This window comes from Motacilla alba, chromosome 19, assembly GCF_015832195.1.
Source record: "Motacilla alba alba isolate MOTALB_02 chromosome 19, Motacilla_alba_V1.0_pri, whole genome shotgun sequence".
Taxonomy (NCBI): domain Eukaryota; kingdom Metazoa; phylum Chordata; class Aves; order Passeriformes; family Motacillidae; genus Motacilla; species Motacilla alba.
Window position 1 is genome coordinate 651445 of NC_052034.1, and position 11563 is coordinate 663007.

Here is an 11563-nt window from a genome sequence, read left to right on the forward strand (position 1 = left end):
AGCACCTCTCTCCTGACTGAAAGCCCCTGGTGAGCACACATTGCAGGCAGCATGCATGGTACAGCACAAAGGGGAAAGGAGGAGAAAAATTAGCTTTTTTATTCAGTCCTTTTCCAAAAAGGAAAAGGAGAAACATTCCTCAATAATCTGTTTCCTGCAAAGATATCTCGCTGATACCCTTTAAAAATTTGTAACAAAGACATTTTCATTTTATCAGATAATAAGATACACTTTTCACCTTGCTGAAGGCACAACCATGCATTCAGAAACCTGCAAGTCCCTATGAATTCCTGGTCAGCCTCCTGCAGAGTCTGCTGCCAGAGAGGAGCTTACCTGGGAAGTTAAACCGCCCGTCCCTCTGGCCCATGGGGGACGGGTTTGGGGGCGGCGTGGCACTGGGAGGGTTGGAAGACTGGAAAGGTGCTGGAGAAGATGGAGTGGATGAGGTTGTAGAAGAAGGATTACTGCTGGAGTCCAGGTGGTTTATTGCTGGTGGATGCTCCTGCAAAGCAGGGAAAGACACTCGTGAGAGAACAATAAAGAGAAAGGAGGAGTCCCCCTCAGTGTCTGCTGGACACGAGGGAACTTGATCCCAGGCCTGATCGTGGCATTGCTTTGCTGAATAAGCACCTGGAGCTCTGCACACCCCCTGTTTTACAGGGACAAAAGGTCTCATATCCAAGCCTTGCAAAGTGAAAGCTCTCACTCCAACCAGTGAGACCCAACCTCTCCCTACTGCAGCTCCCCAGGCACTCTGGACAGGCTTCAGCCACCTCGTACCTTTTTAGTTAGTGCTTTGGGGAGAGTTCCAAACTGGGGTTCTGTGGGTCTGTCTACTGGATTATTGATATCAGATGGGACAGACTCTGTTCTTCTTATTTTTGTTACTGAAAAACAGGTTGGAGAAGGGAGAAAAACAGCTTTAATGAGACTTTTTATTCTTTCCATACCATCAATTACATTGAAGTGCCAAGAATTTGTAGAAAATTACTTACTGGGAAGGAAGGATATTCTACAAGCAGGTGCCTCTTTAGTACATTTGTTGTGACATTTTAATCTGAAAGATAACCATTACATGTTAAATAGCAACTTGTTCTTTCCCAAAAAGAAGAAGCCTACCCTTAATTTGTAATTCTTATGCTAATCTCAGAAGGAGTTCTGGAATGCTCAGCCCCAGAGCAGCAGGCATTCGTATGGAGAATTCCATTATTCAGGCTAATGAAACCACAAACACATCTTAGCATCTGATTTATTTTTAATAGAGTTACTTCCACTGACTCTCAGCCAGCAACCATGAAGTAGTAAAATCTCAGCCCTCTGGACTAATAGGCCTAAAAGAGAAGCAAAAATTAATATCCTGGCTGTTAGTTAGGGATCCAGCTCCCACTACAAGATTTGCCCAGGATGAGGTAGGAAGCCTGCAGCAGGGAAACAAATTTGGTTCATTCATGTGTCAGGCTGCCAACTTCAAGTGTGAGTTGTGCCAGAGCATCCCTTTGCCAGGTCAGAAGGACTGAAAAAATGATGCCACTGCCAAAGTGCATCACATGAAGAGACACGAGTTACTGCAGGCTGTGGTGAGTCCAGTTCCAGGCTGTTCTGAAGGACACCATCCCCGTGTGCTCACCTGCAGTACTTACACTTCACCCCGAACATCATGCTTTTCTGGCACACTTGGCAAATCTGAGATAACCAGGACTTTGTGGAGAACCTACCCGAGACAAGAGAGGGAAAATGAACATCTGTAGGTAGCTGAACTTGACAGCTGAGACACCCAACCTGACCCCAAACCCATCTCAGAGTCCTGTGCCACCACGGCCCTGCCTGGGGTGCTGGGCTCTGCCCCTGGCTGCTCACCTGGGAGCCACAGCCCCAGTCCCTGGCTGCTCACCTGGGAGCTACAGCCCCAGTCCCTGGCTGCTCACCTGGGAGCCACAGCCCCATTCCCTGGCTGCTCACCTGGGAATCCACAGCCAGCCCCAGTCCCTGGCTGCTCACCTGGGAGCCACAGCCCCAGTCTCTGGCTGCTCACCTGGGAGCCACAGCCCCATTCCCTGGCTGCTCACCTGGGAGCCACAGCCCCAGTCCCTGGCTGCTCACCTGGGAGCCATAGCCCCAGTCCCTGGCTGCTCACCTGGGAGGTACAGCCAGCCCCAGTCCCTGGCTGCTCACCTGGGAGCCACAGCCAGCCCCAATCCCTGGCTGCTCACCTGGGAGCCACAGCCCCAGTCTCTGGCTGCTCACCTGGGAGCCACAGCCCCATTCCCTGGCTGCTCACCTGGGAGCCACAGCCCCAGTCCCTGGCTGCTCACCTGGGAGCCACAGCCCCAGTCCCTGGCTGCTCACCTGTGAGTCACAGCCAGGCCAATGTCTCTTCGTACCGTCTGGGGGGATCCCTGGGAGAGCTCTGGTGGAGAACAAGAGGAGGGTTTAGGGAAGCATTGCTGACATGTGCTCACCACCCAGCACCCTCACACCTGGGGCAGTCACTGCCCCAGGTCAGCACCTCCAGCCATGAGGTGTCACAGGAGCACAGCTCAGACCGATTTGCCCTCTGTGAAGTTGCTCTTGTATCTGTTTCCATATGACCAGAAAAATCATGATGTTTTACATTTAGGGATTACAGAAGTCCATCTAATCAGGTCTAAGCCATTCTTAAAGTGGAAAGTCAGACTTTACTCCTAATTGGTTCACTCCCAATTGGTTTACCACAAATGCCATCACCCAGTTTTCCTGCAGAGTCAGTAGATTTCAGAATATTCTATTTCACTGAAAATTATCTCAGTTTTCTAGGCAGGGCCAGCAGGACCCAGAAGAATAAAAACATACATGTGAGCTCAGTGCAGAAAGGGAGAGCTAGACTTCCAAATGCCAAACCAGCATACAGTGGTTAGAGCACATAACTTCCTGAAAACTCTGCAATACTCAGAATTTTGGCATATTTCCTGAAGGAAATCTACAGAAATATTGCGCATCTGAGGCAAACCCCAATGTGCAAGTGTCAGCACAGCAGCAGGGCTGGCTCACAGCCAGTCTCCTCACTTGACCATAGATGGCACCACAGTCTTTTTTATCATTAGTCCAGGGAGCTCCTAAAGGCATCTGTGATCCCCAGCCTCTTGGAAAAGGCTGGAGTGGCTAGCTGCTTTCCCGAGGAATGCTGCTGGCCTAGTGAGCCATCCAAACAATCCCAGCACAGCAGTAAAGAAGGCTGTGAACATCGGGTCAGATGGTTAAATCCTCACCAAATGAATATCAACCAGTCTGGGATTGTCCGGGACTCACCAGAGCCCACAGCAGACACTTCACCCCAGCCAAGAGGTCTATTTGAAGAGGAGCACCGAAATCCTTCATTTCTGTTTGAGTTTATTCAATGCCTTTTTCATTTATTGCACCAATTATCACGCTCTCCCCAGGGAAATGCTCACATTTCTGCTGGCATTTTCATTTTACAATCTTTCTATTTCTGAAAGTAATTTCTGAGATTTTTGTTTTAAAGGGCATTAGCTATATGTGCAGGGCTTGGACTTGCTTTTAATACTCAGATACTTTTGGACACTTTCCAAGCTGCTGCAATCTCTCTGCATTAGCTTCCAAGGTTACAGGTTGTGTCTGGGGCACACCTCAGGATGGCTAGAACTCCCAGTGGCCCTGGAGAAACCCAGCCCTGCTCCTGCCAGCCATCAGCACATGAACAGGCTCCTCAGCACAGAGGGAACACCCCACATTCCAGCAGCTCCTCACAAAGCTGCACACACGTGTCCTAACTTCATTGCAGAGACACTGGGCAGTGCATATCCAAAGCCACTAAATGGCTAGATGTGAAATTCCTGTACCAAGAGGCATCTGTGCCAGGTGTCATAGATAAGCCCCCCTTGGCTTTAACCCTTGAAACATCAGTATTCCTTTGCCTTGCTTGTGTCATCTTAGAAAATACCAGGTGCAACCAAGTAAAACCCTGCGGTTCTGTGGCAGGCCAAGCTCCTGCTCAGTTAACAGAAGCTCTGGGATAGGAGGGCCCGTGGAGAACCTCCAGAGGCTGCCCAAGGACGGCCAACAGGGAGCTGACAAGCTCAGGTTCTTCTCTCTCAGCAAGGCACTGCAGATACCCCTGTGAGAATCTCTTACCGAACCTAGGAAGAAGAGAAGATATATTGTTTTAGGCACTGATACTCCTGCGCCAGGTAGGCAGTTTGCTAGAGCAGGAGCTGCTGCCTGCAGCACGTGCTGTCAGGTCTGCAGACACCTCAGGCTTTGCACGGGCTCCTGAGGCTGCTGCATTGCCAGTATCTTCCTGCCCGCACAGGGCAGCCCTGGCCGGGGAGAGCCCCAGCTTCAGGCCGGGAGGAAACTTACTTTATCGGAGGAACTTCGTCGATCCTGTTGCCCAGCTGAGACTCGTGGGACTTGCTCCTGGTGAGGGTGGGGAAGCTGGGCAGCAGCTGGAACACCTTGCGGCAGGGGGGCGGCGGCGTCCGCGGCGGCTTCAGGCGGTGCCGGCGCTTGGGCTGCGGCGTGGCCGGGGGGGTGACGGTGATGCTGTGCGGAGTCCTGGGCCTGCCCCCGGCCGCGGGCAGCACCAGCGGCTCCAGCAGGCTCTCTGCCGAGGGACAGGGCCCGTGAAGCGGCGCCGGCGGCTCGCAGGGCGGGGTCGCGGACGCGGAGCGCGGCTGCTGCTGGCTGCCCTTGGCCGGGGCACACGGGGACCAGGCGGGGTCCGGCTGCGAGCTGGAGCTGTCCCGGCGCTCGGGGAGGGCCATCGGCACATCGTCCCTCGGCTCCCCTCCTACGCAACGGAGCGGCGTTAGAGACGGCCCGGCAGGGAGCGCACTGCGGAGCCGGGGCCGCTCGGGGCTCCCGGGCAGGGCTCCGGGTGCCCGATTCACCGGGCAGTCATCTCCCCTGAGCCTCAGCAGGGCCCCAGGCTGCGAAAACTCTGCACAGGGCCTGATCTGAGCTGTTGAGAGACATGTACCTGGGTTTTCAAAAATGCCATTTCTTTCTAAGAGGTGAATGCCATAACTCCTGAGCAATGGCTGGTTTATACAGTGTGGATGGGAAATATTTGACAGCCTGGGATAAGAAAGATTAGAAAAAGGAAACATGAGACTGAGCTGTTCGCTGATTTTTTCCATTAACTAATCTTTACCATTTGCAAATGGATGAACTGTCATAATACCAACAGGAAACATCACCTTTCAGTGACAGATTGATAACTGCTACAAAGAAAGATGTGGTGCATGTGAGTACCAGTCTGCTGGGAGAGGCTCTTGTACAAACAGATTTTACAGTGCCTGTGGAAGTGCTAGGGGAAGGTTTCTCTCTGAGCTGGCAATATTTGGGAAGGCATCACCTACAAGGAATCTGGTTGTATTTAAGTAAGTCAAGGATGTGTACTGACCCATGGAGAATGAACTGGAGCATTAGACACAACTCTGAACAGAAAGAGTTAATGAGGATATACTCTGTTGAGTAGGAGAGGATTCCACATACATTATTTCCATTCATTTATCTGACTTGATGTCCAAACCAAACCCAGCTGACAGCTCTAGACAGGTTTGATCAGTGCACATCCCAGAGCCATAGGCTGGTCACAGAACATCCCCAAACAGTGTCTGCAAGGCAGCAGCAGGGCTGGGCTGCTGGGACCCCAGTGCCACGGGAGAGCAAGGCAGTGTGTACCTGACTCCGTCACCTTCCGCAGGCAGCTCAGGGCCCCGTTGAGCCTGGAGCACTCCTCGTCTCTGGCTCCACATCTCTTCATTGTTTCTTTCACCTTTGACTCATTCATTTCTAGTAAGGCATCCAGGGTCAGCTCCTCTGGTATTCTCTGCAGGAAAGCAAGAGAGACCCTTTTGTTGCTCCCTGTGTACAAACAGGAGTGTCACCTGTCAGTGCTTCCAGCAGTGGCACTGTCTCACCGCCTGGGCTGACTCACGGCTCACTCCTTCAGCAGTGCCCCTCTCTGGCACGGCCAGCAGTGCCCACAGCTGCTCTCTCCCCTGCCTGGGGTGTGAGTGTGCTCTGCACCTCCAGGACTGCTCATCCTCTGCTATTCCACTTTGGATTACAGGGGATCAAAATACTCCTCCCCTTGTGGAAAATTTTTGCAAAGATGCTAATGAAACCTAACTTTTTCATTAAAAATAGGATCAGAAATAAAACAGGTCTAAAACTTGAAAAAGAGTAAGATAAGGATGTTTGGCTTTTCAGTACTGAAGTGAACAGCAGAAACAGTGAGAAAAATTACTTCTTTATTTGAGCAAAAAAGAAATGTTTTGAGAAAGATAGCGGCCTCCTCCTCAAGCAGTTTTTCCTTCACCAGAGAACCAGCCTTACCCATATCCTGCCTGGAGAGATATCTGTGCAGAACTCCTTCTACATCTTAATACACCAAAGCCCCACAGTGATAAGGCTCAGATCAGGCAGACACAAAAGATACAAGAGCCTGGAAAACACAAAATGATCTGGTATTTCCTGACACAGAACTGAGCTGTGTGTCTCTCTCTCCTCCCCCATTCAAATGTTTCCAGTGTAAGTCTGCAGCAATTGTGGTTAATAAACAAAACCAGGATATACTTAGCCCAGTTACCCAGGAATTTCCCTGTAAAGTTCTGCCTAAACAAACCTCCCTGTTGCCTATTCTCACAATGAGATCACAAATTTCACAATATTTGGCCTTTATCCTAAAGTTTCGACTCCTGGAATCAAACTATATAAAAGGCTTTGAACTTTATTTGAAGGGGAAGCTCAAAAGTGTGTGTCACTGCTCGGTGAAACAAAAAGCTTGGAATCCTCTAGTCCTTAAACGCCACTTCCGACTCCAAAGCAAACGTGAATGTGCTGAATGTCCTTTAACAATTGCATCTGTCTTAACCCAGACTTGCTTGAGAGCTGACGCAGGGCTTTCTGTGACAGTGCCCAACAGCCCCAACCTTTGGAGCTCTGTAGGTGGCAACACAAAGAGTTTCCAATTTTAGTAACTGTGGCATGGAGCAAACAAAAAGAATAAATTAAGAAAGGGCAGAAGTCTAAGAAACACATCCTGTATCTTCTGTCACATGCCCTGAACTGGATGAAACACAAAACACAGCTGACTCAACAGGAGGACAGGAATTTAAATGAGCAGTAAGCACGAAGCAGGACCAGAGCAGAGCCAGAGTTCAATGAAGTTTGGGTAGACTTTCTTTCTTTTTCCCTGCAACTAATCTTTGCAGAATAACAAAAGCACAGACATACAACTGATGCTGGGTATTGTTCATTTTTCTGCACATCTGCACCATCATGATGCAGGACATAAGACTGCCCCCAAAATCTTGTTCCTGAATGACTTGGATAAAATTCAGAAAGAACAGAGACAGTGCAAAATTAATCTCCTGGGATTCCTGCTCTGCTATCACACTCCAAAAAAACAAAACTCCCAGGGATCCAGATGCTCAGAGCTGGACCTGTAACATGTTTCTACAATTCCAGCACCCCAGCATGAAGGCAGCACAGTTTGCTCACACAGAGCCCCAGCTGAGCTGGGCTGGTCACACCAGAATTGCACCAAGTCTCTCTCACAGTCAGTCCTTTCCTCAGCACCCCCTGGATTCCTCTCCCTGGCAGCTCACAGCTTTGTCCTGCCATGCAGGACCAGGCCCTCAGCCCTGGGGGACACCAGCACTCTAAAGGGGACAGGGGCAAACAGGGATCAAGGTTTAGTGGGACATGGAGACAGCTTTTTAGCCCAGCCCAGGTGCTCCTGGAGCCAGGAAGCCAATGCTGCCCTGTTAAGCACAAGGAAAAGCCAATGTCTTACAAAAACATTTATCCTATTTCATACTGTTACATGGTGTTAGAGTAAGTGGGATTACAGTGATGCCATTTTTTAACTCTCTTCAAACATTTCCTCTCTCACCATTCTCCCCTAAGAAAACAACACAGCCCTTGCTGTAGGCAGGAGCATCACTCCAGATCCCAGCAGGAGCTCCCCAGTCCCCTCACCCAGGACCCCCTCACTTCCCAAGCTTTCATGCACACATGTAAGCAGGAACTCATCAGAGCTGTTAGTAAGTTGGCTGGCAAAGTGGAAGAAGCCAAGGTTTCCTGGGGAGTGCAGAGCTTTCCCACCACAGCCAGTGGTAGCTGGAATGCAGGCCCAGCTGGGGTGGCAGCATGGCTGGGGATCTGGTTTCTCAATGCCTCTTCTGTGGCAGGAACCACCCTTCAAGCTGGATCAAGGAGTCAAGCCTTCCTGGTTGCAGAGAAAACCTTTTTTTTTTTTTTTAAGATCCCAAGCTACTGAGCACTTCAGAAGTGTCAGAGCATCCTTCCTTTGTCCCATCCCTTTGGAGGACACAGTCTCTCTGTGCCCAGAGCTGACTGGTGTGTGGTGGTCCCCACAAGGCCCAGCTCAGCTCTCACACAGACCCTGCCTGAGGGGACTGCGCCCACACACAAAGCCCAAGCTCCTCTTCTGCTCAGCAGTTTAATTTTAGAAAGACAGAATAGCAAGTTATAGGAAAGTAGAAAGTACAGAAAAGGAGATTATATTTAAACAATCCCAGTGACCTTGAGCTGGGAGAGCTCAGACTTTGTGAACCTGCTGCCAGCCCCCATGACACGCGACAAAAGAAATAAGCCTTCAAAGAGGGGGAGGGAGGGGAAGTAAGAGGCTTTCTTTAAACAGCCACTCATGTGCTGCACATATGTGGTGGCTTAATATAAAACTGGTCAACCTGATCCCTGTAAGATTGGCCTGCTCTGCCTTGGCTGAGTGTCACCCCCCAGGCATTGTGACAGTGAGGAGGGTCACTAGTTCAGGGTGGCTCTCAAACAGGCTCTGCTGCTGCCCTGGCTCAGCGGGGGGAGAAGGGCCCCTGCTCAGGGGCACTGGGGGGCTCTGGCCCCTCAGTGCAGCTCTGGGCCCTTGCACAGGGGTTACTCCAACTTTTCACCTCTGAGGGTGAGAAATGTGGGTCCAGCTGACCTGTCTTTACCTGCTTCTTCAGTGGGTGCTGAGGATTTTTTAAAAAACAGCTTTAAAAGTGCAGATTAAAGGCTTGCATTAGGACCAAGCTCAACACCACCTCCCTGGGCACACCTTGTCTTGACAGGGAGAGCAGCAAGTTATTCAGACAGTACTCTACTAATAAGGTCAGATTTAAAAACAGAGAAAAAGCAGGAGAAGACAGAATCTGCTTTCTATCTTCAGCACCTCATAACTGCCAGCAAAATCTAAAGCCTAACCATGCACTGCTCAGCAGAAGGGATGCTAAAAAGTCCAAAGCAGGAAATTATTCCTCCCTACAACAGGTAAGAGGACTGTTCCCTGAAGCCCTCCTGTTATCAGACACAGACTGCACTTCATGGTGCACATGTCTAAAGAGAGAAACGTGAGTACCACTGCATCCAAGGAGCCATCCAAGGGTCAGTCCCAATTAGTCCGGGTGAGGAGTTCACAACAGTCTTTAATCTTGTCTGGTGTCCAACTTAAATCCCTGAAACATGGCAAAAATGCTGGTATCTAACACAGTGGAGGGGTTATTTTTGGTGAAGATTCCACCCTGCAGATAAGCCTACGTAGCTAATGCTGCTGCGGGCACTCTGCAAAATCAGCCTGACCTGCTCCTCGACCCAGTAGCCACAGCTCTTCCTGTAAAGCTGGACAGTTGTCAAGGCCCCAAATGCCTCCTCTTAAATCAATACATTCCCTCTCCAATCATCCTCCCGTGAAGCAGCAGATGCTAGAAGAGAAAGCCCATTACATAAGGTGCTTAAATTCCCACTGATAGCTCTAAGCAAAGCATGTAAAGATGCTCTTAAGAACATCTTGTGCCTGCTAGTTGTTATTTTGCAGTGTTTTTCTGGTGCCCAGCAATGAAAGTACTGAAAAATTGCTCTATTATTAAATTCCTGGAGATTTAATGGCATTCTGGAAAGCCTCTCAATTGAAATTTCCAGCTTGCATTAAGCTGTGAGCATAAACAGGCCATGGTTCCACCTAACATCACCCTCCTCGCTGTTCCACCTCACAGCAGAGGCTGGAGAGGAGCTGACAGGCTCAGGGCATTCTGTCCAGCTGGCTCTCTGGGGACGGGAGAGCTGCTGTCACTACTCTTCTGTGGCAGACAGGTGTAGCAGTTGCAGATGCCTCGGGCTGACCTCAAGCCATGGAGGGTTCACAGTGCCCAAAGCTGCAAGGGGCACCTGAGCCCTTGGCGGGGAAGGGGAGCCCTGGCAGTGGTGGAGACTATCCCCCAGGAGCTGTTTACACTGGGGAGGGCCTTCAGCTGGAACACTGAAGGAATTTTATAGCTCAAGGAAGCCTGCAGGACAGAATTAATTTGCATACACACAATTAGCACATCCAGGATCTCTGCTATCTGGCTGGCCAGGCAGAGCTCCTGCTGCCAGACCCATGGAAATCCCCAACAAACAGCCACGGTCCTCATGGCCTGTTCATGCAGATATGCTGACAGAAAAAGATGAGAGGATACAGCTGGGGAAACCTGATAGGCATAGGCAGATCTGCCTCTTCTATCCCCCATCCAAAGGATGCACTCACAAAAACCCCTCACGGCTCCTCCAGTGACAGATCTGCTACGAGCTGGGCCACCCTGTGCAAACAGAACCTCTGCCACAGCAGCAGCCCCACGCCCGTGGCTCACCCCTGGCAGGGGCATTTCCACAGGGGCAGCACGAGGCTCTGGCAGACAATTCCTGCTCATGGCATGAGCCCTTCCTGCTCTGCTCCTGCAGTGCCCAGCCCTGCCCCTGTCCTCTGCAGCTCTTTGGCATCAGTGCTGCCTGGGGATGGGCTTCACAGGCAGGCAGCAGGGATCCCAGAAAAGGGTACAAGGGTACCATTGGGACTCAAATCCGTTCCCAAAAGGAACAGCCTGAAAGCAGCCCCAACCACAGCCCCGTTCCACCTGCTCCCAGTCTCCCTGGTGACACAGCCCTGCTGATGGCCAGACCCCGGGGCAGGATGTGCCCCTCCCTGTGCCGGACAGTTACCCACTCTAAAAACAGCTTTCCAAGCTTGACTGACTGGCACCCCTGCTCCACACCAGCAGGGCTGGCCCAGACATGCTTCAGAAGATGATAAGAAGATGACTCTGTTCTTAAGTTAGTTTTTAAGACAGTGACAAGTTACATGTGGGAACAAATACAATAGTTAGGTTTCTGGGAAGCACAGTGATAAAGGCAGAGAAAATCGCTTTCTGGGTTGAAGAAAATAAGCCAACAGAATTTGTTTTAGTCTCTTCTATTTCGCAGATGTACTCCAAGCTCAGAACCCAGTAAACAGCTCTGCAAGAGACTTCTTCCATCAGCTCAAGAGTGCAGAGAGCACTCTGTTCTCATCCTCCTTCCCTCCCACTGCCCTTCCAGTTCCTGACTCCAGCTCCCAAGGCAAGCAGGACAATCCAGATCAATGTATTTTTCTAGGACCATTTTCAGAGCAACTTTTACCCACTCAAGATGACTACATAGCATGAACACACCTTCTGTCTGTAAGGCTCCTTGCCCTGCCTTTTCTACGTCTCAGTTCAAGTACCTCTTTGCTCACTTTCATCCC

The 11563-nt window shown here is 50.5% G+C and overlaps 1 protein-coding gene across 7 annotated transcripts in view; it reads right to left on the minus strand.

The window, feature by feature from the left end:
• Positions 1-11563, minus strand: part of KSR1 (kinase suppressor of ras 1) — a 49733-nt gene that overhangs the window by 7825 nt on the left and 30345 nt on the right. For 4 of the 7 annotated variants that reach the window (XM_038157738.1, XM_038157737.1, XM_038157739.1 and 1 more), the window contains 8 exons: positions 5683-5830; positions 4357-4786; positions 4129-4133; positions 2347-2407; positions 1628-1711; positions 996-1057; positions 781-887; positions 334-502 (listed from right to left, as the gene is read on the minus strand). In XM_038157738.1, coding sequence (XP_038013666.1) covers positions 334-502; positions 781-887; positions 996-1057; positions 1628-1711; positions 2347-2407; positions 4129-4133; positions 4357-4786; positions 5683-5830 — 1066 coding nt within the window. The other 3 variants (XM_038157742.1, XM_038157743.1, XM_038157741.1) reach the window with 2 other exon arrangements.